This window comes from Seriola lalandi, unplaced genomic scaffold (genome assembly GCF_002814215.2).
Source record: "Seriola lalandi dorsalis isolate HSWRI2012SDOR001 ecotype SW California unplaced genomic scaffold, Sedor1 jcf7180002054602, whole genome shotgun sequence".
Classification (NCBI taxonomy): Eukaryota; Metazoa; Chordata; class Actinopteri; order Carangiformes; family Carangidae; genus Seriola; species Seriola lalandi.
Genome location: NW_019525155.1, coordinates 99,055 through 119,370, shown reverse-complemented (window position 1 = coordinate 119,370; position 20,316 = coordinate 99,055). Strand labels below are relative to the sequence as shown.

Genomic DNA, 20,316 nt, shown 5'->3' with positions numbered 1-20,316 from the left:
GGCCTCTGGAGTTTATAGACGGACAAGGACAGTGAAGGGCAGCGTCTCTGGACGGGTTTTTAAGAGTGGAACCTTTTATGTGAAAACTCGTCCGACTGGTTCTTCTCCAATTAAACTGCTCGTCAATATGAAATGATTTTATTTCATTGTTGTAATAAAGCGCTCTCCGTTTCGAAGAATTGACTGGTTAAATCTGTGTATCCACCTTTCAGGATTAAAATTCCAGCGGCGCTGCGGTGTCGTCCTCCTGACCTTGGTTGCCATGACAGTCAACAGCGCTTGTTGAGCTCAAGGACAAAGCCTGTTGTGAAAACTAAAAATCAAAAGCAAAGTCACAGCCGAGCTCCCGCAACTGTTGATTGAAATCGACTTCCAATTCTCCACAGCTACGACCGAAGAGGGCGGACATGTTTCATCCGTGACCAGACCAGAAATGGATCCAGTGTGAAGGAGATCCAGCACAGGTAAACCCACCACCTGTGTGAACCCGCGTGTCCCTGCACAGACTCAAACTGAAGATGCAGGAGTGTGTTCTCTCGTTTTCTGCCACAATAACTTGACAAAAGATCATACGTTTCCATTTTTCTGAGGATGAAATTAATGAACATGCTCGACTGTAAAAAAAAAAATAAAAATCAGTTCTAGCAGAGGGAGGCGGTCAGTGTCCGTGTCTGAAAGGACAGGTGCGTTGTGAGCTCAGTTTTTGTCTGAATCAAAACCACGGCTGCAGCATTTGAAATGAGTTGAAGGGCACAGCAATAATAGAAGCAGACGGATTATTAAAGCATGAATGAGTCTCTCTGTGTCCCGTTGTAAAAGGAAAGGTCCTACTTTGTAAATGTTATGCAAATAAAAACAGATCAAGTAATTGAAACCCAAGATCTATCTGTGGAATGATTGAACAGTTTGCGGTCATCGAGTTTCAGATTCAGAAGTAACAGGTTTGAGTTTGTGGTCGCCGTCTGTGTTTCTGAGGCTGCGACACGGAGCTTTGAGCGCGTGGGACGGTTATCTGTTGTTACTGACATGCAAAGCCACACATTTGCCATTCAAATTCACACAGTCTCCGAGCGGCGCTCGCAGTTCCTCTGCGCTCAGAGGTTTTCTGTTGTTCTGTTAATGAACCGAGCAGGACGAGCACGAAGAACCAGTGATGCAGGGCGGACAGAGGCCGGTGGGCGAAGGAGCGAGTCCTGCCGTTAACGCACTACGGAAGCCTGTAGGGGACTAAATCAAAGTGATGATATGAACTTTACAATGAAAATGAAATTCTCCACACATGCACTGTATGTGTTAATTAAGTGAAAATGCAATGATCCAATTTGCATTTTCACAGATTCATGCGGCCGCTCCAAGACCGTATTAAAATAAAAATGGAGACGCAGTCTGACATTTAATTCTCAGTGGACGATATTCATCTCAAATGTGAAAATTAAAATGCAACGTAGCTTTTATAAACCTTCCGATGATGCACCAAATATTTAAGTAACAATTAAAACTGAAAATTTTCCAACGATTTCAAAAATAAAAATGAAAACAGCGTTTGACGTTTCATTTCTTTAACCAGCTGTGGAACGGACAACAAGTAATCCTTCAACTTTTATTTTGACGCCGTTTCACTTATTGCATTTGAATAAAGTTCACTGTGCAGCAGTCAATGGAGAATCAATGCTCATTAATAATAAAGCGTTGATGATGAGTATTAAGAAATATCTGTATCAACAACAGAGAGGTGAAACCAGCTGCTCAGCTCCATGTGACAAACTGTTATATGACGGGAGTTAAGAGGAGGACGGCTGTTTGTTGATCACCTGGAATGTAAATGTCCCAGAGGCACGGGCTCATTGATCCGCCCGGTAACAAGTGTTTTCTGGGAGACGAGATAATGACACCTGAGACTCGGACTAATGACCAGCAGCAACCAGGGAGGAGGCGCCGGCTGACGGGAGGGAACGGTGGACGAGAAGGAGGTCGGACAAAACATCATCCATTAGAGAAGATTCAGTCTAAATCTGAAACTTCCAGCTCATTAATTGATAGAGAAAAAAGAAAATGAATCAACTGTTTAGCTGATGGATTCTTCGTTAAAGGATTTGCTGATTTTCACACTCATTTCATAAACTAATTGATCGTTTTGGGGAGTTTAAGAAACATAAATGATTTGTCTTTTTACAAGAAGGATCTCTTGTTGAGTCATTTCAGAGTTTTGGTCTGTGTCCGGTCATTTCTCTAACTTTCTCTTGACGCACACTCACAGGAAGTGTCGCCAACTTTCCAGACTCCTTTAGCTACTTTTCGTAGAAGAGAGTCGTCAGTGACGTGTTGGTTCATCATGAGGCTGCGTTTCATTTACTATTTCATAGTTTTTCCGTTGTCTGACAACGGAAACAGAAAAAAACATGTCAGTGAGAACAGCTTTACTGTGAATTCAGCTGTAAGTGTGAGGACAGAGAGGAGAGAAGCCAACGGATGAAGAGCTGAAACCAGCTGGATGCAAAGATGACGCAACAACGTCATGAAAATGCTAAGTAGAGTATTCCGTCATTTAGCAACATTTAGCTTAGCTTAGCTTAGCTTATTAACTTTACTGGCTTTAGCTACTTTCCATTGAACATAGTTTTTTACAGCAGTTCCACGACAGTGTTTAACTATGTGTTCTTGCACATTGACCACACACAGACCAGGACACGGACTAGGTTTGTGCAACACTGAACGCCTTCCACAGGAAGATGTCCGCCGTTATTGGCATGTTTAAATGACTTTGTTCTGTGTAAAACATTATTTCCTGCTCTGAAAACATGTTTTACACAGAACAAAGTTCCCAGGCTGATGTCATTTAAACATGCGAATAACGGCGGACATCTTCCTGTGGAAGGCGTTCAGTGTTGCACAAACCTAGTCCGTGTTTTACTCTCTTTAAAGTCCATGTTGTTTACAACCCTCCCTTTATGAACCAATCACAATTAATCAAGTATACAAATTCTTGCAAATTGTTCTTCTGTCAATAAAGGATTCAAACGGTGGGTGCCATGGGCTTCTTTCTGGTGTCTCATGTACACACCCACACACCCACACACACACTCACACACTCACACACACACACACACAAAAGAGGAAGGATGAGGTGATGATACTGAACGTGAGAGACAGAGAGAAACAAGGAGAGCGCCAAGTCTGACGGAGGGAGAGCTGAAGACAAAGAGAAGGAGGCCGGGAGAATTAACGCAGTCTATTCTCAGAGGGGGGCTGAGACCTAGAACAGTAAGTAAACCAAGCAGGAGCCTGCAGGGCAGCTGTGGTCCCCTGGTACGCCACAACTTCTGGCACGAAGCCCGTCTGCTCAGAATGGAAACACTCGGAGGAGCCAGCACAGAGGCGCTGCTACCAACTGGAGGGCAGGAGGAAGCAGGAAACGTGACGCTCGGCGCTGGATCGACAGCGCTGACACTAAACACACTGAACACAAACTGAGCCGCCCCCGCGACCACGGCCAACAGCTCTGCACGGAGGAGTGGCAGCAGGTATCGGGACAGTGTGAGACACGCGGCTCCATGACCCAGCAGAACATAATAAAAGAAGTTAAAACGCTGCGTCATGACAACACTGAAGTGAGGGATTTTTTTTTTTTTTAGAAAGCGATGAGTTTGTTTGATCGATGGCTTCGTGGGTCTGGATGTCAGGACCAGCTGCGCTAATGAAGAAACCCCAGAGAGACCAATAACAACAGAGTTAACACCTCACTTCACAAGCAATCGATGTGGTAGATGGTGGATGTAGGTGCACGTTATTTGCACAGCTTAAATCCCATTTAGCAGCAACACAATGAATCCAGTGAATCCAATCAAATTCATCTGGATTCTGCTTTCAAACATTAAAAACAACTAACATTCAAGATGAGATGTGCGACAGGTGAAGACTAACGACTTATTTTACACTGTACAAAGAAGATCAACCACAACAACACAAGACTGTCGAGCTCCTTCTACGTCACAAACACCGGGTCTCAGAGAGCAGCAGCAGCCAGACGACAGCCAAGCTTCATCCTGGTTTTTTGGTGATTAATGTAATTCACTACAGCTGATATCATCTCCAGTTGGCAGCGCTCGTCTTTGTCAATGCTTTGGACAGTTGCACAGTTACGCTGGCAGCTCTGTGAGGCTGCACATGAATGTCTGCGTCAGGTTTCTGAAGCCAAACATCCGAGTAGAGGTTGAGATATTTCACTGGAAGCCAAAAACATGCCGGTGGCGTTAAATGAAAAGTCAGACTATCACCAACGTGATTACGGTTCTTTCTCTGGACATCCCCGACATCGACAGCGTCATTTCTAGAGCCACGCAGCTTCATCCGTGAGAACAGCCACTAAATGTAAAGTTAGCGTTTGTCATAGAAGCTGTAAATGACAATTACAGAATGATGGTAAATGCTAAAATACAGAAATCGCAGAATAAGTAGAGCAAAGTCAAAGATGTGTACACCACAAAAGAAGAAGAAGAAGAAGATAATGTGTAAGTTCAGAGGAGAGAAATGACTTTAACATGTTTGTACATTAACAGCTGCTCCAATAAAGCCACAACTGAATAATTCAATACACTCACCAGCTCTTTGAAATTAGATTTTTGATTTTTTTAGAAACATTTGAACACATATCAGTCTGTCTATACTTTCAGCCAACTCTCATGGTCTTCATCAGTGGGTGGGGTTTTCCACACTAACTCCCTGAGCAGAGTATCAGCTGATTAAGAGGAAATGAGGCCGGAAGCTCCGAAAAAGACGCCGACAAGTGAATCCTCGAAGCAACAATGTGTGATTTTCAGCCACTAGGGGAGTAACAGGGAATCATGGGAGTTGTTGTCTTAACCAGGTCTCCTCCTTTCCAGAACAAACGGACCCGCTGATTAAACCCAGTAGAAACACTGAATAAGGTTTCACCACCACTCGTCTCAGAGTGGCTGCCGCTGACATTTACTCTGAAAACTTCAGATCCGGACGTTCAACCACTAAAATCCTTCGTCTGGTTAAAATCTAAAAGTCAAAAACGACCAAGATCTAAAACGTGCAACATAAAAAATGTGACTTAAAACTGGATAAAAAGTCAATTTTGAGCTTCTAGTAAACGACCACAACCCTGACGATATAAAGAGTAAATGAAATGCACCATTAGCTTGATCAAAATCACAGATTCCTCTTTTCAAAACATCCGGAGACATAAAGTAAGAGCACGACTCAACAACATATAGAACAAAGTCGTTCTTAGACGATTTAAAAAGGAAGAAAAGTTCATATTCTGCCTTTAAGATGATTGTGTTTTAGTTAAATTACTGTATGAATGGAGAGCATGACCTCAGCAGCTCAGAGGTCACGTTGGTGTGAATGTGATCATATTCAAATAAATCAGATTTCAGCTGTTGTTTTATTATATTGTCTGTGCGGCAGAGGAAGACTGCTGAAGCCCGGTGATGTCATTACTGTGTCCGAGCGCTGCTTTAATATGATACAGATGTTGAGACTTACCAATTTTCTGGTTGAAGATTTTGTCAAACGTCAGCTCGTCTCTCTCCTCCAGGTACTTCTGCATCACGCTGCGAATGCTGCAAACACAAGGTGGGTGGGGGGGGAGGGGGGAGAGAGGAACAAGTGGGTTAATATACAGCATCATCTCACTCAGCCACACGCAACAACCTGTCCTCCTCCACCTCCACCTCCCGGCTGTGATCCCGGCCTCGGTTTGGGACTCTCCCTGACACCTGTCCCCAGACGAGAGTGAAGCGGCGGGGAGGGAGAGAGGGACACATGGGAGGCTCCGGGGGAACCTGGAGAGATACAAGCCTCCCAGGGAACGGGTGTTAATGAGAACGAGAGTGGGGAGAATGAATCAATTAGCGCCCCCCCTCCACGGGCCCATTAGCACTACACCAGCACCCTGCACGCACGAGAGGGAAGTGTCCGGACTTCACCTACAAACAACCTCCGCAGGCGAGGACAAAACCCCTGGCTCCTTATGGCTGGGCTCATACGTTTCCCAGTATTTACATCTTGATACACACACACACACACACACACACACACACACACACACACACACACACACACACACACACACACACATTTCCACCAGCGGACAAACAATACTATCAACACTCACCTTCTGCTTCCACAATCAGGTCCAAAGAAAAGGAAAACACAGGAGGAGGAGGAGGAGGGTCTAACGCAGCGCTGATACTGAAGGACGACTTTATAATCACGTCATCACTAATTGGCCTTGAGGTGTATCGATTGCTATAGATGCACTTCTGCGTTCGGCTTTAATGCACAACAGTCGCATCATAACAACAACACACTCACAGTCCATTAGTGCACCACACTGAGTGTTTTCAGATTTCTGTGGCATTATAAATACAATGGGTGCGATTGGATCTCCACAGACTTTAATGCACCTTAAAACTAGAAATCTAATGGTGTACAAGTCACTCAGCTCCTGCTGATATTCGACCGTATTGATTATTACAATATGTCCCACCATATGCAATTCTTTTCATATCACATTTTCTTCTTTTTTTCCCCCAGTTTTGCACCGTCTGCCCAGCTGACGAGTCCGACCCTCCTTCCACTGCTTTGCCTAATTGGCATGTGACAAATAAAATAATTATAAATTGATCTGATGTTTAACGGCAGCATCGCTTATACCTATAGAATCTATAAACAACTGTAACATAAAATACTACAATATAAATATATAAAATACAACTATCTAATTATATTACTATAATAAATAATATTATCATATTATAATATATACGATAATATTAATATATTATATTACATTATGTTACACATTGCAATATTTGGGCTGGACTTTATCGAGATATTACATGTTGGATATTTCTCAAGCCTACAATAGTACAGTCATAATAGCTTAACAGGATTAGGTTTATTTATTCAGCGACCAATAGAGTTTGTATTGTACACAATGAATGATATTTAAATACAACGGGTGTCTGTGGCATTGCCTGTAAAATGTAAACACATAAAAAAGTAGTTTAACAGTCTACGAAGAATTACACATCTGACGTATCAACAGTCTTAGTAGCATTAAAACTATAGGCCGACAAATCATTAAAAAACCAGGACGATTCTGGTGAAACGGAGATGTAATTATAAAATAAATAATAATGAAAATATAATGTTTTTAAATGTTTTCAAAAGATCTTTTAAAAACATTTTAAAAAATGTTACGTTGTCGCTGACAGACTACGACGTTAACTCGTGAAGTGTGAAGTCCGACTGCTGAAAAATGCAGCTTTCAGTTCGCTCCTGAACGTCATTAAAATAAACAGCTCTGAGAACGTATTATTTGGCTTCTGTATTGTTACGTGGTCGCCAACCTCAGAGGTTTTAAAGTGGAGCCGTGAGATGGAAAAGGTTGAGAACCACTGCTGTATATTCTCTTTATACAATAACTTGCACTAAAACCAAAGCTAGGACGATATGTTAGCTAAAATTAGAGCTCATTAATCAAGACCCCTGCAGACCAGTGCTCCCGCTCTAATGAGCTTTGTGCAAAGTAACCCGGTGCCAGTGCAGACTCTTATAGTGGGAATGAACAGTGGATACAACATATTTGCTGCTACAGGAACAAGAACCTAGGAAGTAAACACTTCCTCTTTCAGCGGAGGCCTGTTTGTGAGCGCGGCTGAATCATTAGCAGCTGACTGACTGTGAATCATTTGTATGAAACCTCACCGCTTTAGAAGCCACATTAAGAGCACTGGTAATATTTACTGTAAAGGTCATGCTTTATTAGCCATAAACAAACACGTACAGCTTCTGACGGTGTGTGGCGGCTGCTGAGGTCAAACAGGAGAGGATATCAGCTGTCACTGAACCTACATAACGTTTATTGTACAGACAGCTGCTGGAGGTGGAAACAGGTGCAGCAAATCTCACACCATCCAGACACAATGGTGGTAAATGTGAGAGAATCAGAAAACACCATCTTCAAACCTCAACGGCAACTTTTCCTTTCTAAAAACAAAGTCCCTGTTATTCTGAGAGACACACAGACCCCCGTTTGTTTCCAGCTTTCATTTTTACCGAAGGAAAAAAACCTCAGTCAGTAACAACAGCAGCTTCACACATCAGCGCTAGCTTACGGGAGCAGATGACCGGGGACATGAAACAAAGAGGCTCCAGCCGTGACAATGCAGTGTGAGTGACAGGATGACTGCCGGCACATGGTGATAAATAAGGCAGTATTATCTACGGGGGATTGGCGTGACGCTGAGGATTCATGAGTGCTGGGCCGTCGCAAGTGGGTGAATGTCGCTGGTGTTGGTTGCGAGCAGCCCCCTCGGTCGCACAGAGAGAAAAACCCGACATCAGACAAACATCGACAAAAGTGCAGAGTCACATGCGGCTTCGTCCACAGATACAAACAGTCTCTCCGGGCGCCGGCGCCCATTCGGCTGGTGATACTGAGCCTGATCTCCACAGCTCCAGCGGTGCTGTGTCGCAGCTTCACTGTAACAACTCCAGCCATAACTTTCAACTCCATCCTGATTTATACATCCTGTTGCTCAACCTCAGCTCCAGCCTATTGATAAGCTATCACCGAAGAATGTGTCCCACCTCCACGAGCGAGTCCCACCCTGAACTAATCCATCTACTTTAGACATGAACCAGTTTGTTCAAAAGAGAAATCTGCAAGAAAATGCAAAGTAATGCACATCCACCACTGTATGCAGATGTGAGGAGCTGGTGCAGGGAGGTAAACAGCTCCACCTTCTCCAGTCAGGAACCATTAACTCATCGCAGAAGAAGAAGTCAAACCTCAAACAGTGTTGGAAGTGTGATGGAAATGTGACATTTGTGTTTGTTTCATGTGTTGTGGGAGGAAGGTTCGGTCTCCTCATCGTCGCTCCACACACATCTGCTGTTTTCATCACTTGAAGTTTATTCATTAAGTCTGTTTCCATAGCAATTTGTCAAATTTGACTTTGCTTTACCGCCTATTTTAAAACAGGTTGTCAGCAAAAAACAAACCAAAAAAAAAAAACCCCTGATACTTCGTCCTGACTTTCAGACGTTTGAGATCGACGTCTTTGCATCTTTGGTTTTACGGGGATTTATAAGACTTGTTGGAAAGCTTTCACAGCACTTAACCTAACGAGTTGTCGACCTCTCTCTGTGTGTGTGTGTGTGTGTGTGTGTGTGTGTGTGGGGGTGTGTATGTGTGTGGGTGTGTGTGGGGAGGGGCTACACCACACATATGGTGAAACAGGAAGCAGAGGGGAGAAATGTGACTGTAAATGAGAGCAGAGATGATAGAGACTCTCACACTGAGCTGAAATGAAACACGTGCATATAAATAGGAAAATGACAAGTAAAATATTTAGGTTTTCTCTTTGTTTTTTGGTTTCTTCATGGGCAGGGGTCCCATTCAGGGGGGGGGGGGTCAACACAAAGGTTGGGGGGAAACTCTGCACATGAAAACAATAAAATGGATGGTAACAGTGTCAAAGAAAAGAGATCAGGAGCATGAGACCAACAACATTTATACAGCAACAGCTATATTAATCAAAACCGATGGAAAACTGGAGCTGAAACTCAGCCGGGGCAGACTGGGAGGGGGTTAGTGGGGGAGGGGGGGGTATAGAGGGAGCTGGGGTAACGTCAGCGGCCATGGAAGAGAAGGAAAAGAAAAACAGTGTGAAGTGTCCTTGAGCGAGACGTTGTACTCCGACAGTGAGACGCGGCGGCGTTGCAGGGACGCCGCTGCGTCCCGTGTTGGAACCTGCTACACGCCGACTGTGTGACTGGATACACACAAGGTCCATTAGAACACACACTGCGCCTTCCTTTTGGCTGCAGTTACATAATTCAGCCTCCATTACATCTGTTCCAGCGTGAACCAGCTGTTCGCACAGTCAGATGAGAACTTACTTACCTCGCCAACAAAATCAGCACTATTACAATAAGCTGCTAAAAGCCTCTTCTCCCGCCTCCTGGTGACCTCCTTTACACACACAGTGTCACCTGACCTAATTACTCCTCCTTAAACACCCTTACCTGCACAATTATTACTCAATTAAAAATTAAGTGGCAACTATTTTGATAATCGAATAATAATTTCAGCCACTTTTCAGGCACAAATGTCAAATATTTGATGTTTTCAGTTTCTCAAATGTGAGAATTTACAATATTTCTCTGTCTTATAATACAGTTTATTTAATGTCTATCAGTTTTGGACCAAAGAAGTTTTATTTTTCACCGTTTTATGGTCTTTTACTGAGTCTGTTTAGCTGTAGAGTTGCACAATTAATCGAAATATAATCAAAATCGCAATATGGCCAAATGCAAAATCCAAATTTCAGGAGCTGCAGTTTGTTTGATAAAGCTAAAACGTGTGTCAACATTGTTGTGCATTGTCAGCACCATCAGTGTTGTGCTGCTGCAGAGACGTCCCGGCCTTCAAATCATATTCTCCAGACGTAAAGGAACATGATTGTTTAGTACAAGAACCAACAAAAATCACTTCATCAGTGAAAATCTTTCCAACTGAAATCACAATATCTGCCAAAATAATCTCAATATGTAACCCTGCAGTGCGTACTTATTTCATATGGTACACTTGTTTTAAATGATTATAATTACTGCATTTAAAAAATCTGCCAGCGCAGCAGCTCAGGAGACGTTCCTGTATTTCACAAACTTTTGAAAGAATCGTTTTAGCCTGAAATAAACTAAAGTGATACTAGTGTTGTAATGAAAGTCTGAACGCCGCTGAGCTCCGGGTGAAAGAGGTTTCAAAACCCACATACATGTGATCTGTGTGTGAACGACGGCGCCGAGGTCTCAGTTGAGTCACTTTTAGTGCAGCAGTAAAAGGTCAGGGTACAGGCTGCGTGACGGATCCAAACTAGGTTAACTGATCATTTCTCTCTTGTTTTCCATTGATTATCTTTGTTTTGGATCTAATTAAGTTAATTAAGAAAAGTAGCAGCTCTCCAAGTGAGTGGAACTGAACAAATGCTCCGCTTTCATTATAGCTGCTGATCTCCACTCACTCACACTGCGACAACACTGTGCCGCTGACGCTTTCACGCTACGGCAGGTATGCAGATGTGTAAATATTTAACATATGAACAGGATGTCAGTGACATTTCTATAGCTGTGTCTGTGGGCATGTAATTGAACTGTGTTGATAACGTCGCACACAGGACTGAGCGCCGAGGGTCTGACCTGTTACCTTTTTATTTCTGACTCAACTTGATCTTTAATCGTCACTTTTGCCCTCGGTGTGTTTCATCACAATCAGCAGTGTTATATTCATCCGCTCAGTTCAAAGCTGATGAGACAAACACGACCTCAGCAGAGGGGAGGGACACTTATTTCAGGTTATTTAAGCCCCCTGACATGTAATTACTCTCTTTACCTGGAAAACCGGTCAGACTTTGGAACCTGTTTTTCTGGCTGCTGCCTGGTGTCAGACTAGCGTTGGATTTAGGGGGGGGTGTGAACGCAGCCGCCTAGAAAACAAATTGAGCAATGTTCCTGACAAGGAGTCATTTCCTATTAATTCACTGAGTGGTGAAGTTTTAGTTTCAGTTTAGATTGTCTTTATTATTGTTGAAACCATATAAACTCCAGTGTCTGTTCTCACCCGTATAGAAATGTAATATATGACTACAAGTCCTTATATCACCAGTGAAGTCACCTATAATATTATCACAGATATACATCCTCTGTATATATGACTGTTTTGGTTTATAACATATATAAAATACTCATAGTAACATTTGTATATTAAAAATATATACATGATATATTTAATTTAAATATGCAAGTTTACTGAAACAATACACATCACAAATTCTACATGTTTTTCTAATTAACTTCTCATTAATTTTAACACATTCTGGGAAACTGGTTTCAGTCTCTTGGACCCTAAAATATCAACATATATTAAGAGGCAGTGGGATGGATATACAGTATATTTATGTAACATATGTCTAAAACAAACATGGATATTTGTATGATCTGAACATATATGTCAATATATGAAATTGTTCCAGTTTCTAATAAGTTTCATATATAATTTTTTTATTTTTGTGTTTTTATTTTATACGTACATGGAAATTCAATATATGTACATATATTACATCTGGATATGGGCAGAATTAAAACAAAAGCTCTTCAGATAAACAATGCTATCTGAGGAGCGTTGGCTGGAAACAGCAGTGGTAGTATCAATGTTACTTTCAGGATTTAGCACCTTGTGTGATTATAACACGATGGCACCGTCCACATTTATTTTTCAGATGAACTGCCAGATTATGTGAGTACAGAAATAATCACCGGCTGTCCTAATTCACTAAAACACCAACTTCTTATCAGTGAAGACCTCCACTGCTCTGTGAACACTGCCTTTGTGGCAATTACGCTTTTGCTCTTGAGGTGAAATATAATTAAAAGGGAGCTCAGAGGCCGCCACCACCACGCTGATCTGATGTCCCACTTCCAACAAAGCACGATCACAACACGAGATAACATCCTGAAAACCACGACGCCGACACCGTCCTTTGTTTTCTCCTCACACTTCTGCAGATTCGACAAAAATGGGAAACCAAAACAAATCAGAAAAGAGTCAGTGAAATACTGACAAATCAGCTCAAACACTGGGCAACGGGCGTCTCAGGGAGGTCACAGGAAACCGTGATGACTCAAGTGCGACAATGGCTCGCTGGAAAACTCTATATATGTTGTGAGCGTGTAACACTGCTTCCAGTGTTTGAGGAAGAATAGTCTTGGAGGGGGGTCAAACGGACCCATTAGGCCTTCAGTAGTGAGTCACTGCTCCGTCCAAGGCGGACATAAGATAATCTGAGACAACCGCACACCCGCTGAGCGCTACAAAACAATATGAAAACATCACGGGAGTCAATAGGACAAAAACATGGAGGTCAAGCGAGGTGTTTTCCCCGGGCTTGACTGTGCCACTGTAAAATATCTAATTAGCATTTAAGCTACCAGACTAATACACATTTACCGATTCTAATGCAGCATTAGATTTAGCTGCTGTGTTATTTTTCACTTAATAATAATAATGAAACATTTCTGGTAAACTGCAGATTTAAGTAAAAACTGAATGTATCAGACATTACATTAGTTAATCCACTAACGTAGCATGCTAAATTAAGCTAATAATGTGCTTTAGTAAGAGTTTTAACTGATTTGTGTTGGTTTTATTGTGGCTATTGACTTACTATATGTACAATTATTAAGAAATAGTCATGATTTCAGTCCTAATGAGCTTTGAACAGTTGAGAGATTTTATTATTTACTATCTGCTATTGTTAGCTAAAGGTTGGTACTTGACTGCTACCTTGCTAGAACGCATGGGGCTGGAAAATGAGGCTAACACTGGAGCTAATACTCATTTCTCAACCAACACTTGACTCTGTTGGTGTTTCTAAACAGAGAGACACCATCTATTCTCCAACTACTCCAACAATATGTAAACAACACAGAGTTGTGTTTCTCTCCCTGATAAACTGCACATCATAAACTCTGATAGCGGGGCGTCACTCTAACAATACAATCAGGTTTGAAGGAATTTGAACGGTGACATAATTCATTCCAACTAATTCAAGCTGTCGGACATGTTTATAGACTTACAGTCGATGTTGAATTTGAACAGGTTGTCACAGTTTGAATATTTATTTTCTTTGCTCAGACCGAGCGTACAGACGCCAGATAACAGATTCATTCTGTAACTTACAACAATAATGACTACAACTGATAAAATCCTAAAACGAGACAGATAGAAAAGTCTTTCCTGCTCTGGCAGTGACCGAGCACATCGCGGGTCATCTGATGTTTAAAGAGCTTGTGTTTCTGAGATTCAAACGACCACCAGAGTGTGTTTTCTTTAATATCCCCTCCTCCTGGACGCCTTCGTCACTTCTCGTCAGCTGTATGGATTCCTCTATAAGAGCGGGTTGTCCCACCGCCCTCCCCCACGCCTCTCATCTCAACTGCCTCCAGTGTTGCTGTCAAAATCTCACCTCTCTGCCAGAGGACACAGCCTTGGCCCGCCGAGAATGTGGCAGCACCACACTATCTCCAAAGTGCCACATTTAACTGCCCCCCCCCCCCCTTCAACGAGCAGGCATGCAGCTGAAAGCTTCACACACACACTATCGCTGCTAAACCCATGCAAACAATAAAAAGTTTGTCAGTTTGCACACAATCTCCACGGCCTTTTATCGAGTTCTGCTATTTTCAGGAACTAGTTTGACAGATATCATCCATGCACACCCTCATTTCTCTCTCTCCTCTGTCCTGTTGGGGTGTTATCCTCAGATCTTTTACAATCCTGTCCAAATTAAAGTCATTCCTCTGAAGCCGTGTGAAGCACTCGAGCCTGATAACGACGTGCGGGACGAGGCTGCGCAGGAGACACATAATGCGACCGTTTCATCCGGTTATGTCGAACGCATCTTTGTAATAATAACAATGACCTAACTGACATGTTTTGAGTAAATCTTCATATTACTACAAGTCTTGCATTGCCGGGTGATTACCTCGGCAGCAGTGTAATAATGCTTTTACAAGTCCATTAGCTGAGGCTTTTATCTCTGCAGCTCCTGCAATAAATAACAAAGCTCACATCTAATAGAAAAATCACTTAATTCATCACATTCACAAAAGCAGGACATCTCTTGTATAGAAACACCTCAGTCTGATGCAACTACATGACCTACATGAACACAGGTGACAATATGGAGGATCAGTGATGTCACAGGAAATGAGGAATTGTTTAATATTATTTAAAAATGAACGATTAATCCATCAATTAAACGGATTTACAAAAACAGCATAAAACTCTCATAATCATATCATATTCTCATAATCAGTTTGTAAATACATGTATTAATTCATGAATAAATAAAAAATGGGAATAAATAACTTCCTTTTTTCCAGGCCAAACAATTCCAATTGGCCATGGGATGTAACAAGGTCTCCGATTGGTTGAAGAGCTAACCAGTCAGGTTTTACCATCACTGACGATCAAGAGTGTCATGGACAGGATAAAAGGAGAAGCTAAATGACTTAGCTAATTGATAAGTTAATTGATTAGCCAACAGGAATAGGAGAAGCAGATGGAAGAAGGAAATGGAAATTGAAGAGGGAATCCAGAAATGTATTCTCATTTTTAAAATACCTCTTCAAATAGTTTTTCAAATTCTATCATTTACTCATTAATTTATAAATGTATTTATGAATGGTTTATTTAATGAGTGTTGCTGTATGCTGGTTTTGTAAATCCATTTTTAAATTTATTGAGTAATTAATAGTTTATTTACAAATTCTTTTTAGAATTCCTATTTTTAACGCTTTTAAAATATGGAAATGACTTTTCCTGTGACATCTCTGGTCCTCCATATATCAATGTCAACTGAACTGTACATCAGGTGATCTCACCTCTTCTTCTCTGGTTGATAATGTGCTAATCAGTCGAGGCTCGAGCTGGGATCCGGCTGTATACCGTCTGAGCCTCGGTGGCACGCTGTTGCCAATCCTCAGATTAACTTCTAACGTCAATGTTTCGCAACATGGATTCTGATGACTGAACATCTAATGAGGAGCGGTGAACTCAATTAGCATGTGGTACAGTTACACCGTCAAACAAGCTGATCCTCATTAGGTTCCCGGTTGCCACAAGCACAAGACCAACTTAGCGCTAACAACTCAACACCGTGTACGAAGCTTCAACAGCCCCATCCTATAGATCCATACGACTGATCAATACCCATCAATAGGGTGTCTATCACTGCCTGGGCTTTAGAGGAACCTCTACAGCAGCATTTAATACTGATTTATTGATCAAATAAAAGTGGTTTCTTGCCCCAGGTCTTCACTTGTAAAAAAACAACATGTTGATGGATCAGTTGGTTAAATATTTCTTCTTTGACAGATTAATTAATTAATTCATTATGTCAACAAACACCATTAAAAAGACCAGAATTAACGGTGACTATATCGTGTTAAAGTATTGTATCTACAACCCGATATATCTTCTTCCTCTAGAGCTGCAGTTTCCAACAACTATTAAAACATCACCTTCATCACCATCAACACACACACTGAGGTTTATTTTGACTCAGTCACTCACACATACTCACACACACACACACACACACACCGTCCTGCTGCCCCAAATACTCACTAGAAAACCAAATATGGATTAATCCACCGCAGAAAATAGTCCCTCGCAAACGCTCCATTTCCTCATTTGTTTAAATGAACAGCTGTTTAAGGAAACTACTTAGCCTTTAAAAATGAAAGCAATACATTTATGAGGTTGTTTTTAAATATTTATATTTTCAGTAGGAACCAATGGGCTTGGAGCTTAGAGCCACAAACATTGTTAGTTTTGGTTCATCTTTTTATGAGATCTAAGTTTTTAATGTTTGTTTTCATAAGCTTTCCATTCAGCATTAGAATGGTAACCTCCAACTTTTGGCTTTCACTCAAATAATAATGTATATAATATCTATATAATGTAATTGTGGATGTATTGTTGACCTTTCCTGATAAGTTGCCACAATAGGGATGAGATATGATCAAACATCCTGCAGACCTTGGGGAACTATGCAAGTGGTTTTCCACTTGACACGAAAAGGCAAAATAAAAGGTATGTTCACCCAAAATAATTGAAGCATCTGCACCTCACCGGACCTCCAGCTGACTGTGGTTGTTAAAGGGAAGTGACCAAGTCTATTACTCACACGACCATCCACATGCACATGCACATATTCTTAATTTGAAAACCCAATAACTGTTCTTGTTCCTCTTCATACACAGTAATTTTCTTTAAGCAAGTTTATCTTCATCCAACTCATCCACCGGAAATGAGGCACAAAATTATCGTTTAATATGTTGAAAATCAATCAGCCGCACAAGAGCAGCCACACTGACTGACATTCTCACATTATTTTGTGTTATTTTCTTATTTAAATAATTTACTTGTTGATTCAACTGTTAAAAACTCTTCAATGAAAAGGGCATTGTTTATTTAAGAAGGAAATCATTCATTGATCAGTTATAGATCGTTAACACAGACAGCTATTGATGAAGGAAACTGATTTACATCTGTGTCTCTACACCAGAACACAAGTCAGATAAAGCTTTAGGTTGGACTTATCTGATTTACAAAACATTAAATTTCATATGTACATCCTGAACTATGAGGAGAACAGAGCGGGAGGGTTTTTTTCTGTTGTTTTGATCTTTTGCTTGATGCTAATAAAGCTACAAGCTACACAAAATACAACTGAATCAGCACGTACATTCATATCTAACCTCTTTCACGCTGCTCACAAGAAGTCCCTGTCCTCAAACAGTTTTTTATCTCACTGATGCACTCTGGTCATTAATCTGACAAATTCTCCCAACCTGCGTCTTTCCCATCAAAGACACTCCACCTCAGTGATGAGATCTGGGGATATGGCAACGCTGACCTACTGTACTAATTGTGGTTGTACGAGCACAGTCTTTAAAACACACACATGTCCATAATGTTGATTTGTGGAGTCAATAGCTGACCCATCATACATCAACTAAATCCACTATGTGGGAAATTACAAAGACAGATTTCCTGTCGCTGGAGTATATTGGCTCTATTTTGAAACATTAACCCTTTACAGCATTTCTTTAAACGTTTGCTGTAAAGCTGCGAAGTTCCACCAAAAACCTGTATTTTAACATGAAACACTGATGCTAGGTGGGCTTGAAAGCTGTCTCGGAAACTCTGAAGCTTGCTGCTTCCCAACAATGGCGATTAAAACCCATTTTCATTGCAGTAAAAATACTTTAAGATGTCCACAACAACTCTTCAAAACCCACTTTTGCAGTATATTACATATGACCCCAAATACAAGCAAAAATATTACCAAATACGCAGCTTTGTCTTGTCATTAGCATGAATAACTGTTTACATCCAGCACTTGCAACCAATGCATGCAAGTGCAGTCGCAAATGAGCAAGAAAAATATCCTGCTTTAATTTGGAAGACCTCATTCGACCTTTAACGAACTATCGTAGCTACTGTTAATTGTCTATATTGAAGATGAGTGTAAGTCATATTTACTAAAGGGTTCACGAACATATTATGGAACATTAACACAATTTTGTTTGGATAACTATTAAATGTGACTGAGTGTTCACTGTAAAGGATTGGACCACTCAAGCAACTTTCTGCAAGTTCATTTTAACACCACGCAGACATGAACTGAAACCAATACCAGTCCAAAGGAAGGAAACCCACATTCATCAACTCAAGAAACCATTCACAAAAGGTTAACAGTAATGTTAGGTTCATGTAATTTGAAGCACATGGGCTGAAATATGTGAGAATCCTGGCGTGGTTGTGTGAATATCTCCAAAAGGGGGGAAAGGCCAGAGCGAGAATTATTGTATATTTTAGAAATAATCATGTTCCATAGTGAGCGGTTTGATGTTAACCCGTGTCAGTTAATATTGACGGTTGTCAGTTAGACATAATCGGCTGTTCTCAGCTGCTGTTCTCAAGAGGTGCCAGAGGGGAGAATTCATTACAAAGCCTGAGAGCCTGGAAGTGAAATTACTTTTTTAAACCTGCCAGGAGGGCAAGGGCATTTCCACGTCTTATGATAGATGGATGGATAAATGAGGTATAGAGGGTAATGAATGATTTATTTCCTCCTAAACTATGAATGAAAATTGATCCAGACTTGCATGTTTAATTAGGTATTATAGAATACCCTTTAATTAACTAATTTCAGTTGGAAAGATCAACAGGCTACATATTCATTACCGTGTGTAAAAGGCACTGTCTGGATCACTGCTTCAGCTCATCTGCCAAGACAAGTCAGCAAGTAACTGAAATAGCTGACCGCCTCCGAAATCACTCCTGGTTTAAATATTATGCTTGTTTAACTCAAATCGACTCTGTGAAATCACCGTGCACGGCCACTAAGTTTACACACGTGTGGGTGTGTCGATAATAGTTTTCACTTTGTGATTAATAAATGTGAAGCACACGGTGGTTGATGTAAACACGATGAGCACACATTGAATCTGACAGCGGTGCTGTTCTGATCTGCTCTTCACATGATGGCTATCGTCTTACTGAAACCTAAATAGCACTGTTTGAAATTACAAACCGTGCATGAAAAACAACCATCTCAATAACCAAATTTTAACCACATCCTCTTCCATAAAGTTGCGAGCTACATGCGAATACCCTGGTCTGAGCAGACGTCTTCATGTCTGTGACAAGCTGCATAGCAAGGACAAAAGGATGTGCAATTATGTGTAGATGTTTGTTGGTTGGTTGGGTGGGTGGGAGGGAGGGAGGAAGGGATGGGGAGGACGAGGGGGGGGGGGTATTATTTAAATGTGATTTTAACTGTGGTCTCGTATGATGGCCTACTCGGGTGCTGGGTGCTTGCAAAAAGCATGGACGAGCAGGGGGTTTTGGATCAAGAGCTGCAGATACTGATAGTGCAACTGCATCAAAGGGGCTGACAGCGTACACACAGTACCCACAGTACCCACAGTACACACACACAGTACACACAGTACACAGTTCACACAGTTCACACAGACAGGAGACAGCAGCCTCAAATATGTGTCACATGCAACATTAAGACACATTTATGATCACACTGACAGTCAAGCAAACCTGGCAGCAGGTGCTTGACTTATTTGCATAAAGATATCACTGATAGGACAGAATCAACACCTTGTGATGTTTGAAAAAAATATCAATATCATGAGAAATATTCTGCATGTAGCTGCATCTCAACCTGCTCCATAAGATTTTCTCAAAGGTTAACAGGGGGTTAGCTGCTTGGTGAGGTTAAGGTATAACATGACATGCACATTGAGCCACTGCATGGTTGTTTTGGTGACATCATGAACTGAGTCGCAGCATGTTTGCAGAAATTTCAGGCTCTACAGTCATATTTCACTTGGCGTCTACGGTAAGTCACAGGTCTGAGAGGAAGCACGCCTCCATCTCCCATATATGGCTGCATAGCATGTAATAGATGCGCGCATTTGACAGGCAAACAATCACAAGCACAACATGAAAAGCTCTTTGTAAAATGTAGTTACCTGGGTTCAGGCAGGATGATTTTCTTACTCGCCCGGGCCGCTGGAGTAGATTTGCTCTTCTCCATCGCCATCAAATAACTGACATCGGCGAGTACTGCTTCGAGGTCCGCCATCTTTCGACCCTGGGACGACCAAATCAATAAAATAACCGGG

General features: G+C 41.5%; 1 protein-coding gene across 2 annotated transcripts in view; it reads right to left on the bottom strand.

The window, feature by feature from the left end:
• The window catches only part of grk3 (G protein-coupled receptor kinase 3), a 56,327-nt gene extending 36,017 nt beyond the window's left edge, over positions 1 to 20,310 (bottom strand). For both annotated transcript variants that reach the window (XM_023419416.2, XM_023419418.2), the window contains exons 1-2: positions 20,164 to 20,310; positions 5,515 to 5,591 (exon numbers count right to left, since the gene is read on the bottom strand). In XM_023419416.2, the coding sequence (XP_023275184.1) occupies positions 5,515 to 5,591; positions 20,164 to 20,276 (190 nt within the window). In that variant the 5' untranslated portion in view covers positions 20,277 to 20,310. The remainder of the gene's footprint in view (positions 1 to 5,514; positions 5,592 to 20,163) is intronic.
• Between the last annotated feature and the right edge of the window lie 6 nt (positions 20,311 to 20,316).